Here is a 22,401-nt window from a genome sequence, read left to right on the forward strand (position 1 = left end):
CCTCCATTTCATGCCATGGCCCTTCGAGGAGCGAACCAGCCTTGCAGTACCACGACATGGACTGAGCTGGAGGCATCTAAAGGCATCAACACAGAGCACTAACCAGACACGATGGAACAGCTCAGCCGTTCCGTCTCCGCCTCCTCGGAGCGCACACCTCCTCCACTGGTCTGACCCCTTACGGAGCTCCCTGCCGACCCTGAGCACAGACACACCGCGTGGCTTCTCCGGGAAGAGGCGGGAGGAAGGGACAGAAGACACCCCCCAGGCTCCGTGAACCAGGAGCCGAAGCTCACTGTCCTCCTTCGCCCCCGTGCCCCTCCTGCCGGGGATTTAGGGATCCACCAGGCGCCCGGAGCCCTCCCCACGCTGCCCCCGTGCGTGCTGGGTGGGGCCCGGGTGTGGGGGCCGGGCTGGCTAGGGGGTGTTCTAGGTCACAGGGTGCAAACTGCAGCCAGGGAAGGAGGGTCACCATGGGAGACTTGGGGTCCTGAAACTCTCCTCGGGGGAGGGGGGCCCCCTGCTCTCCACTCCACGCGTCAGAGAGGACCTCCTCCGGGCCCTCGGCCGGCTCGCTGGCTCTGGTTTGCCCTGGGGAGGTGGGTGCTGTCTGGGAGACACGGACCGGACAGGCTCCCGTGCGCCCCGCCTGCCCGACTCCAGGACAACATCCCCAGCCCACAGATGCGTCGTTTTCCATTTTCTCAAGAAGAGTTTTCCGTGAGCTACTTCCTTAGAAAGTACTGCGATCGGCCCTTTCAGAAACCACACTGTGACTCACTGCGACACAGGCTGCCCAGGCACCCCGGCCACGATGGTTCTCTAACCAACCCGTGAGGCCCGGGCTCGAGAAAGGAAGAAAGCTCCAGAAGGCTCCTCATCTGTGACCAAGGACCCCAGCTTATCCACCCTGTCCCCTGTTCTGCCTACAAGCCGGCAGGTGCAGGGGTGAGGCTGGCAGCCTCCCCGGAGCCTCTACACAGGGCGAGGAGCCACACATAGCAGCAGCCCTGCCCGGTGGCCCCACAAGGTCCCGAGAAGTTAAGCCACACTTTCGCAGTCACTCGGGGCCATCCCACCCAACCCGAGCTTTCTGGAACACACTCCCCGAATCAGGGCATCGGGTTTAAAAGTTCTCACACGGCCGAGTGCTCCACTAACCCCCCCCCCCCCCCTTCTCTATGGTGACCGCTCTGCCCTGCGCACAAACGATGACAGAAACAAGGCCCACGCCCCCAGGACACACGAGCCGACCTCCTGCTCAATGACACGGACACAGATGCCCCACCAGCTTGGTGTCTCCAACACGGGGCCCTGGTGTCAGGACAGCAGCAGGAAGGCACGTGCACACCGCCCTGCTCCGCAATCAGGACCCGATTTCCATCCAGTCTCCTAGGAACCACCGCTTGGTCTCCACCCACGGAGCCTCCAGCCTCTGAGGGCCCCTGCGCCTCCCTGGAGGCGGCGGAGAGAGGAAGTCAGCCGGAGGAGGGAGACAGCAGAGCTCAGAGAAACACGTGCCACACGAGGATTCCTGCTCATGGGGACATCTGCAAATTACACTAAGTAACTTCAGAGGACAAGGCCGGTGGCCCAGCTCTGCTCTCTGGGGCAGGCCTAGGGAGGTGCAAGGCTGGGTGTGGGCAGCGCGTCCTCAGAACAGACCCCACAGGACCCTGAGGTGCCAGAGGGACCGGCACAAGGGCACTGCAGTCACTGTCTTCAAGTGACAACACAGGCAGCAGACTCCCTAGCGGTCGGGGGTGGGGGTGGGGGTGGGGGTGGGGGGGTGACGGGGGTCCCAAGAGACACCCTTCCTGGGAGTGGCAGCCGAACACCTCCACAGCCTTGCGCCCAAAGGGCTTTCTGCGGCAACAGAGCGTCCCCCGCCGCGGAGCAGGACGTGACGGCACCACACCAGGCCCGCGGTCTCAGGAAGAGACTCAGTGCGTGTAGCGAGGCCCTAGGCCCCGCCGCACCGGGCCTCCCTCCCCTCTGTGGCCAAGAGCCCGGCTGAGGCTGGACGATGCTCAGGGAAGCGGAAGGTACTGACTCCCTCCTGGTGGGAGGGGCCTCGCACAGCCCACCTCCCCACACGGGTCTCGGGGGCGTTAATGGGAGGACGTCTTCCGAGTCTCACCACAGGAAAAAGCCCCCAAATAGAATCCCATCTTCTAAGACACCCTTCTCTCCACCAGCCCCCACACCTCCCGGTACCCAGAGGGCCTGAGTCCAGCCAGGCGGCGTGTGGCCTCGGGTGCGGGGGACCCAGGGCAGCTCGGACTTCTGGCCAGAGGAGCCAAGTGACACGCGGTCAGCGTCACCTGCCCCTCTTCCCAGCCGCTGCTGTGCCTGTGATGGGGTGTCCACAACAGGGCGGTGGGGGTGGGGGGGAGGCTGCCCAGCCTACCTTTGCACCCCCAGCCCCAGCTGGGGGGGGTGCGCCCACTCGCCAGAAGAGGAGCTATGACCCAGAGCAACCTCTCAGGACAACCCGAGAGCCTCTCTGGCATCCTGCTGGTTTTTGTTTCTAATATCCAACCAGAAGCAAAGGAGGACTCCACGAACTCCCAGCGGCCCGTGCCAGGCTGCAGAGCAGAGCGAACCTGGCAGGTCGAGGTGGCCCTCCAGGCCTACCTGTGGAGCCTCCCTGCAGTGACCTGCAGGCAGGGACCGGCCACTGGCCTGCAGCCTGGACACGCCTCTGGGGGCTCCGAGGGCTCTGCAGAGGCCCAGGAAGGAGGCCCGCCACCATCGTCCTCACGGTGGCGGAGCTGGAGCGGCTCTCAAGGCTGGGGCCTTCCCCCCGCCCTCCCGGCCCCGTCCGGTCAGCCCAGCTGTGGTCCTGGTGGGAGATGATGGTTTCACCCGAGCCCGGACAGTTCCCCCGCGTCGCTGTCAGGAAAACAGCTGATGTGACGCCACCTGGGATTTGTATGGTGCCAGCTTGCTGCGGTCTGTGCCGTCGGTGCCCCACCGCGTCACCCCTTCCCGGGCGCAGCCACCCAGACGGGAGACGCAGGTCCCCACTCTCCGCAGCCCATCCCACCAACCCGGGCCTTCTGGAACACGCTCCCTCCACACACCACCGCAGCTGGTGGGCTAGAGTGCGGCCTTCCCGGGGGAGCGGGGGCTAAAGACACCATGGTTCTCAGACTCCACTTCCTGCCACTGCGTTTCCCTCCCCAGCAGAACGTGGATGTCACCGCAGTTAATCTGGCAGCAAGGAGGCAGGTGTGCCAGCGAGACGGCTTTCCTCACGGAGCCGGGCAGGAGTGCCACCTGCCTCTGCCATCCGGCCGGCACATGCTGACGCGCACGCCCACCTGTGTCCTGCCCACGGCACAGTGCGCCCCGAGGCCCAAGGACCCCGTCTCACAAAGGCCCAAGTCTGCTTTCTCGTCCACATCCTGAACCTCTCGCGTTTCCTCCTCCTCTTTCCATACCTCAGTGCAGGCAATCTCCTTGCTTACGACTATCCAAGCCACCAATTCTTTCTTCTGTAGCATCTAATGAGCTACATGATCTGCCCATTGGATTTTTAATTCCACTGGCAATTTTCATTTCCCTGTATTCCGTTTTGTATTTTTAAAAACCTACGTGGTGTTTTCTGGCAGCGCCTTGTTCCTTGCTCACGTGTTCAATTTCTCCTCTGTTGCACCGTACTGACCCGTGCTTTGTATCCAGTCATCCCCACGCAAGGTCCCCGGGGCTGGTTCTGTCTCAGGATGGCAGTGTCTTCCGCGTGGTACGTGGTTCTGACCCGGCACTAGTGTTTGGCTGAACGCTGGGGCCGGGACACTGCACGGAAGCCCATGTCTCTGGAGAGGGCTGGCTTTTGCTCTGGCCTGGGACTGGATGGGGCTCGTTTCCGGGGACAGCTCTGCAAGCCCCTTGCCCCGTCTGGACGCCAGCCGGAGGAGACGGAGGGCTTTGGCTCAGGGATGGTGCCTTCCAGCCTGAGGTGTCCCTGATGTGGCTTTCAGGGGCCTGTCCGCTGTGGCCCCGAGGGGCCTGAGGCCGGCAGCTGACTCCCATTGTCCTCAGCCCCCAGGGCCCTGGAGCGCTCACAACCAGTCCTTCGTTCGGTCATCACTCACCACCTCTGACTTCTGGGCTGTTCCAGAAGAGGGCTTTTCAGGGGACAAAGTCCAGCACACTGGTCCAAAGGGAAACCTCCAACTCCTACACCCCACCATGAAACCATACGACGTCAACACTTCTTGGACCCCACTCCACAGGAGGGCATCCGGTGGGGCGCTCGTGGGATCGCAGAGCTCCCGGAGATACCAGGAGGAGCTCAGGCAACGCCGACGGCAGGCAGGGTGCTGGCGTACCGGGGGCACCCGGCACCCATACCAACACGGGGCCCGATCCCAAAGTTAAGAGGCTTTTGGAAGAACCACTTCTGCCAGGGCAGCGTGCACGCTGGAGACGACCCACATCAGGCAGGGAGCCGCAAGGGGGCTTGTCTCTGTCCAGCCTCACACTCAGGTTCTCCAAGTGCTGCAAGACCAGGACTCGAGGGTCCCCCCCGCCCCCCTCCCCCCCAGTCTGCGTGGGGCACTTGAGTTGTGTCTGGCTTTTCCCTCCATTTTCCTGGTTTGTATCCACTTCTTCCTCTCCTTTAAAGACAGTTACCACCACCGATCACTTAAGACAGAGGGGATCTTCAGCGAGCCCCTGACTTCTCTGGTCTTGGTATTCTCTGTCCCAAAAGAGAAGGGCTGGGGTCCATCTCCGATGTCTGCCTTCTGCGGTGCAGGTGGGGCTCTCCCAGGTCATGGGCTGGGTGGCCTCTAGTCAAGGGGGACCACAGTCCTCATTCCAAGGACGCTGGGAAATTCAGTGAGGGCTGTCACAGCCGTGAGGCGGCGGCCAGGGTATGAGAAAGCGATGCCGGCATAAACACCCCACCACACGACTTGACAAACACTGACCCCTTTTCATGGCACCAAAGCATGGTGAGGACTTTTAAAAATAAAGCGAAATAAACCCTAATCCAAACCCGCACCAACGTACGAACCGTGCCATCAACCCTGCCAGCCCCGGGCCGGTCTGCACAAGCCTCTGGCCACCCGTCAGCCCCTGCCCCAGACCCTGGGAGCACCACCGGGCAGAGTAGCCACACTGCAGCCCAGGCTCCCCCTAGTAGGGCTCTGGAAGCTGCAGCCAGCTCCCCTGGACTGCACTCCACGCTTTATCAGTCATGGTCCTAGGACTCCTCCCTGTGAGTCACAGAACCCAGGGTGGTCGTGAGGGTCTGGCCCTGCAGACTCCCACCTATTCTGCAAAAGGGGAACATCAGGAATTTTAAGTATAAAGAGCCTTCCTTGGCCAGTCCACACTCCCCCCCGTACAGGAAGAAACTGTCCAAGTTTAGGGAGGAAAAACAATGCAGAAAAGGTGTCCCTGTGGGTGGCACATGTCCTCTCCAGCCAGAGGCTCCCCCGCAGCTCCCCCCACCACCACAGGCAGCGCCTGGAGAGCCAGGGAGTGCGCAGAGAAGCCCTTCACGGTCACGTACATGCCGCCTCCAGCGCGCAGCAGTGGAGCCAGAGTCCTTCCCCAGACAGGGACAGTCCCAGAGGAGAAGTCACAACAGCCACCCCTTCCGATCTTACGGAACCAGGGTGACCGTGATTTCAGTAAATACGGGAGTGTCCCCAGACCCCTAACACGGAGCGCACGAGTAGGTTACATGTCAGCACTGCTGAATAAACCTCCAGATACTGGACACAAGAGTGTTTTTCTCAAAATAAAACAAACCTTAATTTCTCATTGCTACAAAGAAACGTTCAGGTACTGAGAACAGGCAGTTCCCGATGCTTCTGATGGGGCGGTGCTCTGAAGGGCGGGGCGGGTGGTGGTGGGGCCCGTGTGGCCTCTGGGGACGGGCAGGGCCCACCTGGGTGGCTTCGGGAAGGAAGTGGCTTCGAGAAGGAAGTAGCGGGGCTTACGTCCACACTAAAGGACGGAAAACTGCAACACAGCAGTGGGCTCATGCAGAAGCCTGAAGAGGGTGGGTGGGCACGGAAACGAGCCTAAACATTTGCTTACAGATTTAAGCTGAGGAGAAATTTAATCATACACAAAGTAGACAGATTAGTATACTTTGAAGCAAGCGCACACATCGTAGAATTTCATCACCAACACCGCCAAGTGGAGACTGGGCAGCGGGCCTCAGGCGACCTGCCCGGGAGAGGCCCCCCTGTGAGGCCTCCGCCTCCTGTTCGGCGGGGAGGGGGCGGGCTGCCTTCCCCAGCAGCCACGGGAGGAGCCGTCTCCGAGCTTCTTTTTTCCTAGAAGACGTCAGGCTGCTTTGGGCAAGCATCCGCGGCCCGTCCCTCCTGCGCCCAGACAGACCTGGCTCCGGAAGGACGAGCTGTCCGGGGTGCCTTGTGGGCAGCTAAAGTGACCGACCACCTGCGGCGGTCTGGCTTGGATGCAGAGTGTGTCCAGCTTTCACCACAGACGAGCCGTATTGCTCTTGGCAGGCCGCCCCCAGGCCTGACTGAGCACTGCGGAGGCCCCTCACGGGGGTCGAGGAACCAGGACAATGCTCTCCGGTGGCTCGGTGGTCCCTAGGAGGGGGCTCATCAGCCTCTTCTTCCCACCTGGGGGGCACAGCTGAGGAAGCTATTTGTCCCTCAGGGCCCCGAGTTCTGGAGCCTTCCGCGGCTCTCCCCTCCCGGTGAGTGCAGGGCCGCATCTTCCCAGCAGAGGGCGCCGGAGGGACACAGCAGGAGCAGGGGGCTGGGCAGGGTGGGGGGGGATACAGGGAACCTCGAGCAGACCCCGCCTGGCCCCGAGGGGACTGGAGTCCCCCAGTCTCGGTCACTCGGCACCCACAGTTCACTCCTTCAGTCTTTCCCCGCGTGGCTTCTGCCTCCTGACTCGGTGGGGGAGGCACAGCCCAGCGGCCGGGAGCCACGTGGCCAGAGGTGTGCAGCTCTCAGAGTCTGCACCCGGCTCAGGCACTCCGCGCAGCAGAGGTGCAGACGGGACCGAGGCCTCCAGGGCCAGCCGGGGGCCCCACAGCCCGCTTCCCAGTCCTGTGTGTGACGCACACAGATTCGAGTTCGAAATTTCAGGCTCCCGATTCAAGTCCTGCACGACACGCGCAGAAGAATCCTCTCACTGGACAATCTAGCTGTGGTATCTTAACAAAGCAGATGTAGACGATGTAAAACCAGCCCCCAAAACGATAATAACAGGAGGGCAAATACCGTATTTCATATGTATTTAGATTTTTGTAACATAGTCCTTGGCCGGGAAATTCTATTTTTTAAATGTTCTTCGCTTTTTTTCTACCCGACGGTGACTCCTTCCCTGCCTTCACCTGGACCCACAACTCACACAGAAACAACGGGCGCACTCCCTGCGCGCCCCGAGAGTCTCCCGGACGCCCCAGAGGACCCAGGTGGGTTCAGGCGAACCCACCCGGCAGCCTCTTGCTGAAACACTAGCCGGCAACGGACGAATCCAGAAGGCCGGCCGGAAGCACACGAGCCCAAGAAGCCAGCGTAAGATGAAGCGGCAACTGCCAAGAAGTCCTCCCCAGCAGAGCAGAGCCGACAGCCCGAGAGCGGCTGCCTACCCAGGCGCACGCGCAGCTCAGACAGCAGGTTCTCTCAGGGAGCAGCTCTTAACAGCGGTTCCCTAACTCACAGCAAGGCTGCTGGGGCATTTACAGGAACATCCCAGAAGCCAGACACCAGCCTCACACCCCCACCATCCACACAGCTAACGACCAAATAGCAACCCCAGGCCCCCCACGACTAAGACTGGTGTCGGCACCAAAAACAGGAGGGAGGACATCCAGGCTGCACTAACTGCCCTCATTTCCTCTGGGCCTAAAGCCTGACCCACAGAAACGTCTGTGAGCCCAGGGCACCCACATGCATCCGCGGGCCTCTCCCTGTCCCCACTGTGCCAGCTCAGCCACAGGAGCCGTGGGCCACGTCGGACCCTCGTGAAGGACCCCTGGGGGGCTCACAACCTTCCTCAATATCCTAGCCGGCAAAACCAAGCCCACTCCTCTGGCTTTTACATGACTGGACATATGCTCAGGGAGCTCCTACACAGGGGGAAGCGGGGGAGGGACCTGTGACCTCGTGGATAAAAGCCATGGCACAAACACACATTTCCAGGCCGTTCCCTCTGCCGTTTCTCCCCATTTTCTAGCCTGCTTATCTTGTCTCAGGACCTGCCCACTTTCCCGCTACCTGACGTGGACCCCCACATGCAGGTAGCCCCATCCACACCCATTTCTGGCAGGGGCCTCTGTTCCTTGCCCTCTGGTTGAATTCACCGCAGGTTCGATGGCCCTCTGGGTGCTGTGTGGCCCTTTTCGCCCGTGCCCGCGAATGGTTCACATGTCTACAGAGCAGTCAGATGACCGGCAGGCTGGGCAGGCCCCTGAGCACGGAGGTCAAGAGGAAGAGGGAGCTTGGGCTGGCAGGAGAAAGCATGGGCCCCAAGAGCTGCTCAAGAAGGCACTGACTTTCAAGTGTGTGTGCCCAGTGTTATTAGCCCCCCACGCACACACACATACAGAGACAGAAGTGCACGCTGCGTGCAGACTCACGTTCACGTACACACACACGCACATTTGCACAGCCCTGCCCTGCACCCCAGGCCCCGCCACACCCGCGGGAAAACTGCACTGACTCTGGCTCCCTCTCAGTGTTCCCTCTGGCTTCTATTTCAAACAACTGGGTTTAATTTGTGCGCTTCTGTAGCCCTAAGGGAAAACACACTTATTCTCCAACACAGGACTTTCAGGGGACTGGACAGAGCTAGGGGGGCCCGGGGACCTCAGGGCAGAGGAGCCCCACGCTCACGGTCACAGCTGGGCACATACCAGGAGCCTGCCTGGGGGAGTGTTCCTGCCTGGCACTCCTGGGGGGGGTTCCCTGCGTGTGAGCCTTTCCTGTCCGCACCGAGTCAGCCCGAACATCAACAACAGAGAAGATGTCCTTGCAGCTCGCTCTGGACCCCACCCAGGCCTCTAGCACAACTCCTCAGAGAGTCCTGGTGCAAAGCCGAGGGGTGCAGAGAGGCTGGGGGGCCCCTGTCCCGGCGGCCCACCCCAGGCAGGGACCAGTGTCAGGAGACGCCTGAGGGAGGGAGGCCAGGACACTTTCTGTGGAGAAGAGTCAGGCGGGGGTGGTCAGCAGGGAGGGAGGGCAGCGCCTGTACCTGTGTCCGAGTCCTTCTGCTCTCCATTGGCCCCCACAGTGAAGGGCAGCTTCCGCTTGGTTGCTCGCTCCCTCACCTCCTTGCCTCCATCGCTGCGGTCCAGCTTCGGGGTCTTGGTCAGAGAAACTTTATCTTTATCCTAGAAAAGAAAGCGACGCTTTCAGAAGACGTCATTCCCAGATCAATTGTCAGAGTCCTCACATCTACTAAGAGTTCAGTTCACGTGCCCAGTAAAGCAAATCTCGTGTGTGGACAATCGGCAGCACCTCCCGCCCGCCGGGCCCACACAAGCACGGCTTCCTGCACCTTCCTCTGGCCCCAGGCAGCCCCGCTGGTCGTCCTGAAGCCGGACCATTCTCAGCAAGACACCAGAGAGACACAAGTTGCCTCCAGTGCGGCTTTCCCAGGGAGGGATTAAACAAGGAGGAAAAGAGCCGGCCGTGAACAGGCAGTGCTGGCAGGTAGAGAGTCCTGTCTTCCACTCTGAGCTCCTCTGCCCGCAGGGCCTCCCCCAGGTGCTGCGCTCCTCCTTTCCCGGAAGGGGCCTGCCCGGGACACCAGGGGGTGGCTCTCGGGGACAGATCCTGCGGGCCAAAGCCCTGCGGCGGTTGTGGGGGAGAAGGGGGGAGACGTGCTGCCATCACCTCCTTCCTATTCTAGTCTCGGGGTGGCTTTGCTGCGGGGTGAGGATCACGAAGCCCGCATCCCAGCGCCGTCCTGACCAGCGGACCGGGCCGACACGGGCGAGTCAGCGCCGAACCTGCCCCGGGGCCGCCATCCGCAGAGTGACAGCACCCACTCAGGATGAGCAGGTCCCGTGTGGAAGCGGAAGGTGCCTAGGGCCCCAGAGGGCAGGGGTGGGGCAGCCCGATCCCAAAGTGCAGGTGGCGGTGGGGTGGGTGGTGATGGACCCGGCACCGAGCGGAGGCAGGAGCCCCCCCCACCCCACCCCCCCGGCCCCCCGCCGGCTGCAGTAGCTGACGGCCCTGGACCCCCCAGAGCCCTGGCTGCCGACACCGTCCTGGGTGGGGACAGCTCGGTGGGGTCCTCCACAATTCTAACGAACACGCTGGCTCCGTGCGGTTGTGGCACGGCATCACCCCCGGCCTCCCGGCCCCGTCCACAGTACAGCAAGAGGCTCCGAGGGGCACGCAGAGGGCTGACGTGGGCGGGACATGCAGAGCTGGCTCCCTTCCTCGCCGGGAAGCTGGTTCCCTGCAATTTTCCCCGGGGAAGCTGTTAGCAAACGTGGTCCAGCCACAGCCACGCGCCCATGCCACCCCCACAGCAGCAGGGGTCCTTGGGGCTGCTCCCGGGAGGGGCCACCTGCCAGGACTGAGCACAGCCACGGTCCCTACGGCCCACACTCCTGACAGCCCTCCGGCTTCAGCAGCTGGCATCTACCAACCACGGCAGTCAACGGGAGACCCTCAAATGAGCAGGGACACTGCTGCTGGAACACACTGCCAGCTTCGAGGGCACGTGGAGTGCAGAGAGGGGCCCAGGGCAGGGAAGAGGAAGGGATCCTGGGAGACGGGGTTGCACAGACATGCCCCTCATGACCTGCACACTGCCACCCCTAGCCCTGACCGAAGAACACCCACCAGCAAAACCCCCGAACTGTGTAAACACTTTCCCACCAAGAACACTCCTGGTGAGTCTGACCTACGGGTATATAAAAGAGATAATATAAATAATAGCAATCACAAAGCATTCAGGAATGCAAGAAATTTCGAAAATCAGCGTAACGTGGGGCACCTGGGTGGCTCAGTCGGTCATCAGACTCTTGATTTCGGCTCAGGTCATGATCCCAGGGTCATGAGATTGAGCCTGTGTTAGGCTCCACGCTGACACCAAGGGACCTGCGTGGGATTATTCTCTGTCTCCCCCTCTTTCCCTCGGCCCCCGCCCTGCTCGCCACACATGCACACTCACTCATGCGCTCTCAAAATAAACAAACTTAAAAACAAATCAATGTAAATAAAGTTAAGAAAATCATATGACCACCCCAACAGTTGCAAAAAAGCCTGTGATAAAATTCAACACTGATCCCGACAAGAGCTCTCGGCACACAGGCGCAAGGTCCCCAACACCTGACGGCCGACAAGGGGGTGTCTCTTCTAGGAGGAAGGGGCAAGGATCACCACAGCTACTGCAGAACGTAACAACTGTTTCTAAATGAGCAAAAAATCTGAATGTGCGCTTTGCAAAGGAAACTATCCACGTACCTAACTCACATTTGGGAAGATGTTCTGCATTAGGATAATGCAAACTAAAACCAGGAGGAGATACCAATGCCCCGATCAGAGCAGCTAACAGGAGGGGCTGAGTCTGGCTTCAGGTCAGGTCAAGATCTCACGGTTCGGGGGTTCAAGCCTCATGTTGGGCTCTGTGCTGACAGCTGGGGGCCTTCCTGGGACTCTCTCTCCCCCTCTCCCTCTGCCCCTCCCCCGCTCATGCTTGCTCTAGCTCTCAGAATAAAGAAAAGTTAAACAATAAAATGAGAAGCTGGCTGCATCAAACGCTATCAAGAACCCGGCAGAGCTGTTGCTGGCGGGAAATCCAAACAACGTCAAGGCAAAGAGGCCCTGTGCTCACGAGCAGCACTCCTGCTCAAAACAATAGAAACGAAACCTCACAACCGCCCCTCAAAGGGCAAATGGATAAACCAAGTCCAGCCCAGCCACGAACGGAAAGTTCCAGTGTCAGAAAGGCACCAGCACACACAGCCTCGCGGAGCGGCTCCAGGGAGCAGACGGGACCCCTGTGCTCAGTCGCCGAATCCAGACACAATCTCCTCCGGAATCAGATTTGGCTCAATCCTGTCCCCGCCACTTTCCCTCAGCAAAAACAACGTATTAGTCTTAATATGTCATGAGTATATGCGTGAAAATCAAGCCATTCAAATTAATAGGTGAATTAGGAGCTGCTAGATGCAGAAAAGTAGCTGGTTTTTATGGACAAGCAACAGTTGGAAAATAACGTTAAAATATCACTTAGGTTACTATCAAAAGACATCAAATACACAGGACAATCTAACAAAAGATGTTTAAGTCCTTCACACAATTGGAACACATTTCTGAAGAAAATAAAGACTTCTAAAAATGGAGGAACACCCGTGTTGGTGGGTCAGAAAATGCAAAAACTGTTCATGTGGCAATTCTCTCCGGACCCATCTTTGCGTTCAAAGTGATCCTGTCAAAATACCAGCAGGCTTTCTTTGGAAATCAACCGGCTTATTCCAGAACGTATATGGAAATGCAAAGGGTCAAAATTAGCAAAGACGATTCTGGAGAACAACAAAGTCTGGCACACTGAACTGCAGACAACCAGACTAAAATTCTAGCAGTCGCTCGAGGGGGTCGTGGACCAAGGGCCAAAGGTTCAGAAGGAAGAGCAGAGGACAAAGGCGGGGGAGGGTCGCTTTCCAGTAAGTGACGGTGACCATGTGAACACCCACAGGGAAGGAAATGAACACTGGGCCCCCACCTTAGGTGGCAAACGCTGGCCCCACATGAATCACAGACTGAAGGGACAGGAGAGTACCCTCACAGAGAGGGACACGGATGAACCAGCAAGGTCCCCCCCACTCCCCCTCGGGTGACTAGAGGAGAGCCAAACCAGCTGTGTGACAGGGACAGGGGCCGGCCTCAACTTCCCCAGCGTCTGGGGCGCAGAACTGGGGCGATCACTTGACAAACTGCCAAACCGGTCTACCAGCGTGCACGCGCTCGCGCCATCACCTGCCGCGCCCCCGCGGGAGCGGCCCGAGTGCTCCTGGGTGGCAGAACGCGTCCGGAAGTGGCTGGACATTTGTCCATGGCAACCGCACAGCAAGCCAGGGAGGGGCTGCTACGGGGAAGGCCCTCTAAGTCGGACGTAATAGTGACCAGCTCGTCCCTCTTACAAGCCCCCCCGGGGGGAGACTCCCCCATGGTGACACACGTTGGGGACCTCCCAGGACGGTGATAGTGCTGCATATTCTGATCCGGATGGGGATTCAGCCCAGGTTTTGGAAGTGAACTAGAAGACATGACCTCTATTTCACCAGAAGCGCTGACAGTCCTTGGGTCCCAACTCCTCACCTCACTGGCCGTGCAGGGAGACCAAACACGTGCCACATAACCAGAGAGGGTCAGGGGCTCACCCCTGAGACGCGCAGCGGCTCTGACAAGACTCTCGGGGCACACGTGGCTTCAGAAGCTTGCTGAGCAGCTGGGCTGCGGCAGGGAGCTCACTCGAGTTTGCTGGGCTTCCCTCGCTAGCATGACGGGGATCGCCACAGGAGCTAAGAAAATGTTTACCTTGGCTGGCACAGGGGCAAAAAAAAGTACAAAGCTACCTTACTTCAGAAAATAACAAAGCCAAACTCACACATCTCCTGTGGCAAATGCGTAGGGGCTGCCCCTGCGGACCACAGCGGGCCCCTATGGCCCAGTGAGCGTTCTCCCGTAAAAGAAAGCGACTCGCACCGGCCTGGAGCAAGCCCTGTGTTAGAAGGCAGCCGGGAGGGCACAAGGCCCACAGAGCCGCCCCTTCAAGACAGGTGCCGAGCTCTGGACACCTTTTCTGGCGCCACCTTGGTTGGCGAGTCCTTCTGGGCAGGCCGTGCACACGGAGAACCGGGCCGGTGGACACAGCAGTCTGGAGCCCCTGCTGCCCACCCACGTGGAGGAGCCAGCCGGGGTGGGGCTGCGCGGGGCCTCTCCCTTGTCCTGTGACCATGCAATCCACACGCAGACCCGGGGACCATGACCACCAAGGACAACCTGGCCACTCGGGGTGAAAGTGTCCCAGAGTGGGAGTTACCAAGCTCCCCCGGGCACATCTGTCCCCACGGGCTCCAGCTCCTCGCGGGCACGCCCATCACGAGCTGCTCCCGGACCCTCCACAGGCCCCCCAGGCACGCACACCTCTCCTATGCAAGCCCGAGCCACGCGCAAGCCTCGGCCTGCCCACAGCTCCATGCCGTGGCTCCCACCCATTACTGCACTGGGTGCTGGGGGACAGGACAAGTGGGAGAGAATGTGCAGCCACAAATGCCCAGACGCCAGGGCCTCGGAGTCCCGGCCACCCTGACGAGCACCGAAGCCGACGTTCACGACCCGATCCACATTGCACCTGAACCAAATGGGCCGCACGGCTCTGCTTACTCTGTCCTCACGTGGAAGACATACCCCACCCAACCAGGCACCACCGGAGACGTCTTGGCAGGTGCACCGACGAGAGAATCTCCGTTCATACCCAAGTGCTGAGACAGACGGGGCAGGGAGGCAGCTCAGAAGACCAGCGCCGGGGACGAGAGTCACGCAGGCCACCGTGCAGATGGCCTGTCACGTGGGCATCGAGGGAGACAGGGACACGTCAAGACCGAAGGTGGCGATGAGGGCAGTGCCGCGCCATGGGCGAGGCAGCACGGCCCTTACCTCACCTGCAACAGCACAGCCACGGGTGTCCCTGCTGCAGACGTGCTCGCGGTCACAAACAGAGCACCCGGCAGGGCCTGCACCTGCTTCCTTCTGTCCGACTCCAAGTCCACACTCACAAGTGGCACCCCAGGCTGCGGGACAGGGGTACCTGGAGCCCAGAGTTGACAGCACTCTTCTAAGACAGGGGAATTTAGAGTTATACTGCCTTTTCCTATTCACATGCAGAATGAGCCAAATTGGAAGTCAAAGCACATACCCCACAGAGTTTCTGCTCAGGAAAAGGCAAAGACGGCTGAACGACAGACTTGGTTTCAACGAAGCCATGACAGGCATCTGTGTCCCCGAGAGCCAGAAACAGGCCAAAATGACATCACCTCCACTACGAGACACACGTCTCGGTTACGTGTACAGAAACATCAAATTTAAAGCTTAACTTCGGTCCCCGAGTCGTGAGCACATCCTTAAGATCAAGGTCCTCTTTGGCAAGAGCAGATGGTCTCTGTCTCACCACGGCCACAGAGGGAACGGGGACGGACGGACAGCCAGAGCAGGCAAGTGTCCAGCACTGGGGAGCCAGCAAGGAGGAGGGCAGCTCAGGCATTACCTTTTTCCCCGTTTGTTTCTCCACCATGTCGTTGCTGAGGGAAAAGTCTTCGTGCTGTGGTGTTCTAGAACACCCGCCCTTGGGCATCGTTCTTCTCCCCTCACCCGATCTTCATTTATACCGCCATCGCTTCGTCATCAACCGTCTGCTCCAAAAGAGAGAACACAGAGGGTCAATCAGGGTCAATGCAGACAAGGCCCAGCCAATCTCAAGTCCGTGCCCCAGAACGGACCGAATGTCACGTGCTGCTCTCATGGGCTGTGCTCCACGCGGGGACAGGTGCCCAGGAGGGGACCTCAGGACTGACTGCCCAGGGAGTGGAGGTATACTCCATGATGCAGAGCTTGGCCCTGTTCTTCTGGGGGCCCTTCACCTGCCCCCCGGGCAAGATCACATCCCAGGTGCACCCTCTAAGCCATGGCTTTGACCCCACTCACACTCTAGGAGAGCAGCCCCCTTCCCGCACAGCCCCAGACAGAAGGTTGGGACAAGAATCCTTTCACTTTCCAGAAAGCACCACACGGACCTCAATTCTCCAAATTCTCCCAAATAAAATGAGCAGAAAGCAGCCATGTGATGCCTCTGAGGGGGTTCTCACGGTTCCCCAGATGTCCAGAAGGCTTTGATGCCCAGATCTGTGCCCAACGAGCCAGACCCCGCCCAAGGGCCTGAGGCCCAGCCCCTGCACTTCCCAGGACACACACTGTGTTGTTTATCATACTTTTTATTTTCTGTATTTTGACGTTTTGACCTGTTCAAAAACACAACACAACACAACACAACCTTGCTATCTAGGGAGAGACTGTCCCCCCCGCCTTCCCCCGAGCTGGCCTTTTCTTAGAGACAGCAAACCTCTCCTACACAAACCTATGAGCCACCCCCTTATCAAGCACAAGCAGGCCAGCCCACCAGGCAACTGGAGACCAGTGCACAGCCCACAGCCTGATTCAGATTAGCCAGTCCTAAGCTGTCCACCGTGTCTGCCTGCTTTCCCTGCAGAAAGCCCAGCAAAGGCTCTGGCAAAGACCTTGTCCTGGCTCCTATCGAACGCCTCCTGGCCATCCTGTTCCCTGGTGGCCTTGTGTGGGCTCCCTCTGGGACCTGAGAGTACAATCAACTTCCTTTCAGTGTCTGCCCGTGGCTGTGTGACCTGACCGTACCAGGGCCCCTTCCATCCCTTCTGGACCTTCTGTCTGCTCCCTGCATACACGCTGTCTTCCTCTTTATACTTTTTACATTTTCATCATCAGAGTTAGAAAACATTTTGTTATTTTTTTAAGTTTATTTTGAGAGAGACAGAGACAGCGTGAGCAGGGGAGGGGTAGAGAGAGAGAGTCCCAAGCAGACTGTGGACTGCCAGTGCAGAGCCCCATGGAAGGCGGGGGGTGTTGAACCCACGACACTGTGAGGTCATGACCTGAGCCACCCAGGCGCTCTTTAATCTCCTCTTTTTTTCTCAGTGACACACCTCTGTGCTTTGCCATTTTGGATGAGTATTTTTTGTAATAGCTGGCCTGCAATCAATGGCCTTGACCATGTAACAAGTGTGGCTTCCGAAGTGCCATCTGTGACCAGCAGCTCCACTCCCTGGTTCCTCCTGCTCCCCGTGTGCTGAAAACTAACCTGCCATTCACCACGTCTTCTGGTTCCCCACTTAACTCATCAAATTTCACAAAGTATCCTCTTGGTACTTAACTGACCTAAGAAGACATCTAAATTGATTCGGGGCAGAGGGACAAGGCTGACCACCTTGACTCATTTCCCGACACTTACTCCCCCAGCAGGCAAAGCAGAGGCTGAAAGGGGGCTTCCATCCACACGCTCCAGCGGTTGGGGCCAAAAACGGCACTTTCCCTCTCCTCTGCTTGAAACTGTGAATTCGACATTCCTCTCCAATTTTCCACTACAAAACCAGAACATCTCGGCCTAGATGAGGAGTAACCTCTCAGAGCCGGACGCCGAGACTGCTGCTGGGACTCATCGGCAATGTTGCAGTAGAAATTTAAAGATTACACAGAATATGCATTTTTATAAGTTCCTGCCTGCCTGCTCTCATGATGGGAAACCGAGCACAGTCGTCCCAGGGTGTCCAACCCTCCTGCTCTTGGGTGTGAAACACGAGTCCATGGCGATCACGTGGGAAACACCCGGGCCAGCAAGTGGCCACAGCACAGACCCCACGATGTCTGAACCCTGGTCTCTCAGGCCACTTCATTCTTTAAACGAGTGACTTCACTCTGTGTCCCCGCACTGGCTTGGCTCAGCAGTCTCTATTCAAAGCAGAGTTTTGAGACCCCTGCCCGAAAGGCCTGCCTCCCCTCCTCCCACTCGCCCTCCCTGGGAAGGACAGCATGACAGCCACAGAGCAGCAGGGAGGGAACACCGTACAGTTCCACGACAGCTGCCCCACAACCCACAAAGCCTAATTATCTTTCCAAACAGCCCCAGAAGCCACAAGGCAAGAGGAAGGAGTGAAGTTTGTTGTAAGCAGGCGCATCCAGGCTCTCAGGTCCTTGTGCGTCCTGAGAGCCCTGGGGTGCTGTTCTAGCTGGGCCAGTTCTGAGGCAGATGCCCAGCATCGCCGGGAAAGAGCTCTTCCCGGGACTGGACAGAGATGGTATCTGAAGTACAGGCTGAGCCAATGTCACCTGAAGGCCTTCCACGGAGGCCCTCAAAGGCACACCCGCGGCGGCTCGAAAGTACCGTGCAAGCTATTAAGTACCACGCCAAGGCTGCCTGTCACGGTTCGCGCAGTCAGTACTAACACGAGAACACCGAGGCCCTGGGTGCACGTCACTGGGTCCAATTCCTCTGACCCAGGCTCCCCTGCCACAGGCAGCTGTCCTCGTTCCCAGGAGGCACTTGCCGGTATTTTCTGCAAACCTTTTAAATGAAACATCTAGTTATCTTATTAGCAAAAATGGCTTTCTTCTGGAGTAACAGAGAATGGCAACCAGGACGAACAGGCCAGGGCAAAACCACAGGCAACTCGAGGGAATGAAGCAGAGGCGGCTCTTTTATAGCAGAAGGCGGGAGGGAGGGTGGGGCTGTTGTAAACTAAAAGTCCACTGGAGTAAACTGGGAGCTGGAGGTATAGAGGCTTCGCATTGGCTGGGCTGTGGCCGTCTCCCATTGGCTGGGCTGTGACTTGTCTCCATTGGCTGACCTGTGACACTCTTCCATTGGCTGAACTGTGAGTTGTGACAGTCCCTCATTGGCTGGACTGTTACTGGGGGAGGAGGAAACCTCCCGACCTCCGGGTGGGTAGTAAAACAGTAAAGTGGAATCTGCCTGCAAGTTGGGTCTGTAAGTGACAACCGGTGCTGGGCGCGAGAGCTCCCCCAGATTGCCTCCCAACTCCATTGTAAATAAAATTTCCCTTTACTAATTTTCACATCTCATTTTGCGAGCATCCAGCTAATTCCATGCAATCTGTCGCAGAGTGACTGTGGGCCCAAACCCCATCACGGCGGCCCAAGGGACATTTCGTGCCAGCCCCTGGCCAAGTGCACAGTGTCCTGTGCCCAGCAGTGGGCCTTTGTCCTGAAGGCCGCTGTTCTCAGGGCACCACCCCACATCTGGGAACCCCCCCGCCCCGCACCTGGCGGGTTAGGAGTGTCATCCCCGATACTGTGTCTTCTTTTCCGTAAGACGTTGTGCACGACGACAGCCAAGACCACCTCGGCCACCTCACCGCCGTGGTTACAACCACCTCAATATTCAGAACTCGTCAGAAGCGTGAGGACCAGCATGATGGCCAGTTTCCTCAGGGCCTGGGAGCCCAGCACACTAGACTCATTTCTTTAAGGAGCGTCACGGGTTCACAAGGGTTGTCAGCTCCAGGGCTCAGATTTGCCACCGACACATTCCAGCTTATTTTCTGGGAGAGCTGGATGCACTGGGTCAACCGTCCTGTCTTGTGCCTCACGGGACCCGCCTGGAACCTGGAGAGCCAAGGGGACCCGAGTCCTCCCTGGTGTTTCAGTGACAAGCTAGCTGCGATCGTCTCAAACGCAGTCTTCTTCCATCTACCTGGTCATCCCAACCCTCCCGTAGGCTGTCTGGTCTCCGTGCCATCCCACAGCCCTGTGACCAGTCCGCCTCTCCCTTGGCTTCAGGAAATGGCCACGCCAGCAAAGGGAAGGATGCAGACACGGTGAGACCACAGCAAGTCTCATCAGCACCACGACCTCTCCTAAGCCAGGCAGTGCCACACGTCAGAAGCTCAGCTCGCCGCTTCTTCCATGGATCCTCTCTGAGGGTAGAGGCCGCCTCAATGCCACAGGCCTCCCTGCTCACTGCTGGGCATTCACTGCTCAACCCAAGAAGAGGCTGGGACCCCCCCCTCCCCACACAGCCATCACAGTGGGGGCAATCTTTGTGGCTGGGGGGGGGGGGCCCTCCCTTCTAACAAGTTACAAGGCTACCTGAACCTGGGCTCTGGGGCTTTCTAACCAAATAACCCAATGAATGGCCGTCAAGTCTCAGACCCCGGAGGCAATCTGGCCATCCCTACTCAGACACGCCGTAACTGCCAGTGTCAGAAGATGCCTGGTCCTCCTCAGAACCAGGCATCCCACAGCACTCTGGGACACACACGGACTGGACACTTGGCACCCGAGCAGCAGTACGTCGGGAAACGTGTGCAGAGCAGCGGGAATGTGGGGTGAAGGGAGCACGGCTCCCTGCACAGGATGAGCTGCAGATGCAGGCATTTCCCACACCCCCAACTGAAAAGCAGCTAGCTGCTCTGGCTTCGCAGGCTGTTGGGGGGCACGGAGACCACTCAGGAAAGCACTCAAGAGCTTCTGGAGCTGGGCGAGTCTTCTGAGAGACCCCGGCCCGCTCCCCGAAACAAAGGCACCGTGCCCACACCGCTGGCTCCAGGAATTTGCCAGTGATCTCGCGGCCATGTGTCAGAGCTCAAACAGAACATCCGCAGCCAGCTCCCTACCCAGGGGCACACGCAGGCTGGCAGAGGCCATTCGTCCCTGCACCTGTCCATGTCGCACTCGTGGCACACGGCCCACGGCGGCTCCACCTGCTGTCCCACCGGCAGGGTCTCTTTGCTGCTTGCCCCGGGACCCTGCACTGTGGGCTTGGAGACACAGTCCGTTCAAGAGAGGTGGCAGGGCAGACATGACAAGAGCCCCGTACACAAGGGCGGCGAGGGGGCGTACGCCTTCCCCAAGGTGCGCCCACCATTCAACACGCACACACGGGGCCGTCTCAGTGGACACCTCCATGCACTCTGCCGCCCCTTCTCAGAGCAGGATCTACCACAATCTGTCTACGTGGGCAGGAGCCACGACACACGTGACAGAGGCTCCCGCCGAGCCTGGGCCTGACACGGGGGACGTAGCAGGCACGGCGGCAATGCCTGCAGCTTAGCAAAAATCCAAGCATTCACCCCGATCTCCTCTTTCCGAGGGACAAGCTGACAGCTAGCAACTGAAGGAAACCGGAAGACATGTTTACCGGCTTTGTGTGGACTGGGGCCGGAACGTGAGGGGACAGGCCACAGCCCATGAAAGTGGGCACAGGGCCCGTGGGCCCCACGTCCGCCAGACGGGCCAGAGCGGCTCTTGTGGGGCAAGGGCAGCGGCGCAGACACAGGCGACACACGGCAGCAGCCAGGGCAGGCCCGCCGGCACCTACCTGAGCGACCTCGGGAAGGAGCGACGCGGCCAGGGCAGGTGCCCAAGGCGCGCGCGCTCACCCACGGGAGGGGGTTCGGAGAGCTCTGCTCGGAGACGCACCGCAGAGCGGCAGATGGCCTCCGGGCGATCCTGGCTTTAGGAGAAGACGGAAGTTCGAGGAGAGAGAATGGAAGACCCAAGAGGGATCCAAAGGCTGAGTTCTGGAGAACCAATACAAAAAGCCCACCGCCACACAAAGGCAAAGACAGTGCCAAGAAGTAGGAGAACGAACGGCCTAGGACAGGGCTCTTCAAACAGGAGGCGTGTGACCGAGGGCTGCCCGCACCGACTGGACTGGACTTCGCCGAGTCCCCAGACGCGCGCCCACGGGGACGGGGGCTGGGGGGCAGAGCCAAGGCCGCCGGCGAAGGAGCGGGACAGGGACAGGCTAGGTCAGAACTGTGCCTGGCAGCAATGGAGACACAGTCCAGAGACTCAAACGCCCAATTCGGCTGCACTGTCCCCAGGGTAGGAGCACAGTGAAGCCAGCTTCGAGCACACAGAAAAGCCAAGCTAACCGCCCCTCTACCTTTCTGAGAAGAGGGCAGGAGGTCACACGGGTCACAAACCACAGCCCTAGGCCAAAGCCAGCCCTCTCCCTGCTCAGGTAAAAACTGAGAGCTAACAACGGGTTTCAGGGGCGCCTGGGGGGCTCAGTCAGTTGAACGTCCACCTGACTCTTGATCTCGGCTCATGTCATGGTCTCGTGGTCATGAGATCGAGCCCTGTGTTGGGCTCTGTGCTGACAGGATGCATTCTCTCTCCCAAAATAAATAAACAACAATACCAACAACAACAACAACAGAATGGGTCTCATATATTTTTTTTAATTAAAAAAATTTTTTTAACGTTTATTTTTTTTGAGAGAGAAAGACGGAGACAGAGTGTGAGCAGGGAAGGGGCAGAGAGAGGGAGACACAGAATCTGAAGCAGGCTCCAGCTGAGCTGTCAGCACAGAGCCCAACGCGGGGCTCAAACCCACAAATCATGCGATCATGACCCGATGCGAAGTCAGACGCCCAGTTGACTGAGCCACCCAGAGGCCCCATAATTTTTTTTTTTTTTTAAGATTTTATTTTGAAGTAATCTCCTCACCCAATTTGGGGCTCGAACTCACAACCCCAAGATCAAGACTGACACGCTCCACTGACGGACTCAGGTGCCCCGAGTTTCATATTTTAAACCTTCGGAGACAAAGAAATTCAAATTTGTGACATATGAAAATCGCATGGAATTAGCACGTCCACGTCCATAAATCAAGTTTTATGGGACCACGGCCGCACCCAGGATGCGGTCCTGCCCCCCCCCCCCGTCCGGTGGCCATGCTGTCTGCAGCCCCTGAGGGAGCCTGCGAGGCCAACACTGCCTTTCCCTTGGAGCTGGCGGGGGTGGGGTGCTGCCGCGCCCCAGGAGGAGGCGAGGTCCTCACACAACCGCAGTGCAACAGCCACAACTGTCCTTGAGA

The 22,401-nt window shown here is 58.9% G+C and overlaps 1 protein-coding gene across 1 annotated transcript in view; it reads right to left on the reverse strand.

Annotated features, from left to right (window-relative positions):
* The window catches only part of ANKRD11 (ankyrin repeat domain containing 11), a 180,386-nt gene that overhangs the window by 16,694 nt on the left and 141,291 nt on the right, over positions 1-22,401 (reverse strand). The window contains 2 exon segments of the mRNA XM_053906811.1: positions 9,205-9,343; positions 15,238-15,382. Of these exon segments, the coding sequence (XP_053762786.1) occupies positions 9,205-9,343; positions 15,238-15,324 (226 nt within the window). The 5' untranslated portion in view covers positions 15,325-15,382.

This window comes from Panthera pardus, unplaced genomic scaffold (assembly GCF_024362965.1).
Source record: "Panthera pardus isolate Hobbes unplaced genomic scaffold, ASM2436296v1 HiC_scaffold_19, whole genome shotgun sequence".
NCBI classification, from domain to species: domain Eukaryota; kingdom Metazoa; phylum Chordata; class Mammalia; order Carnivora; family Felidae; genus Panthera; species Panthera pardus.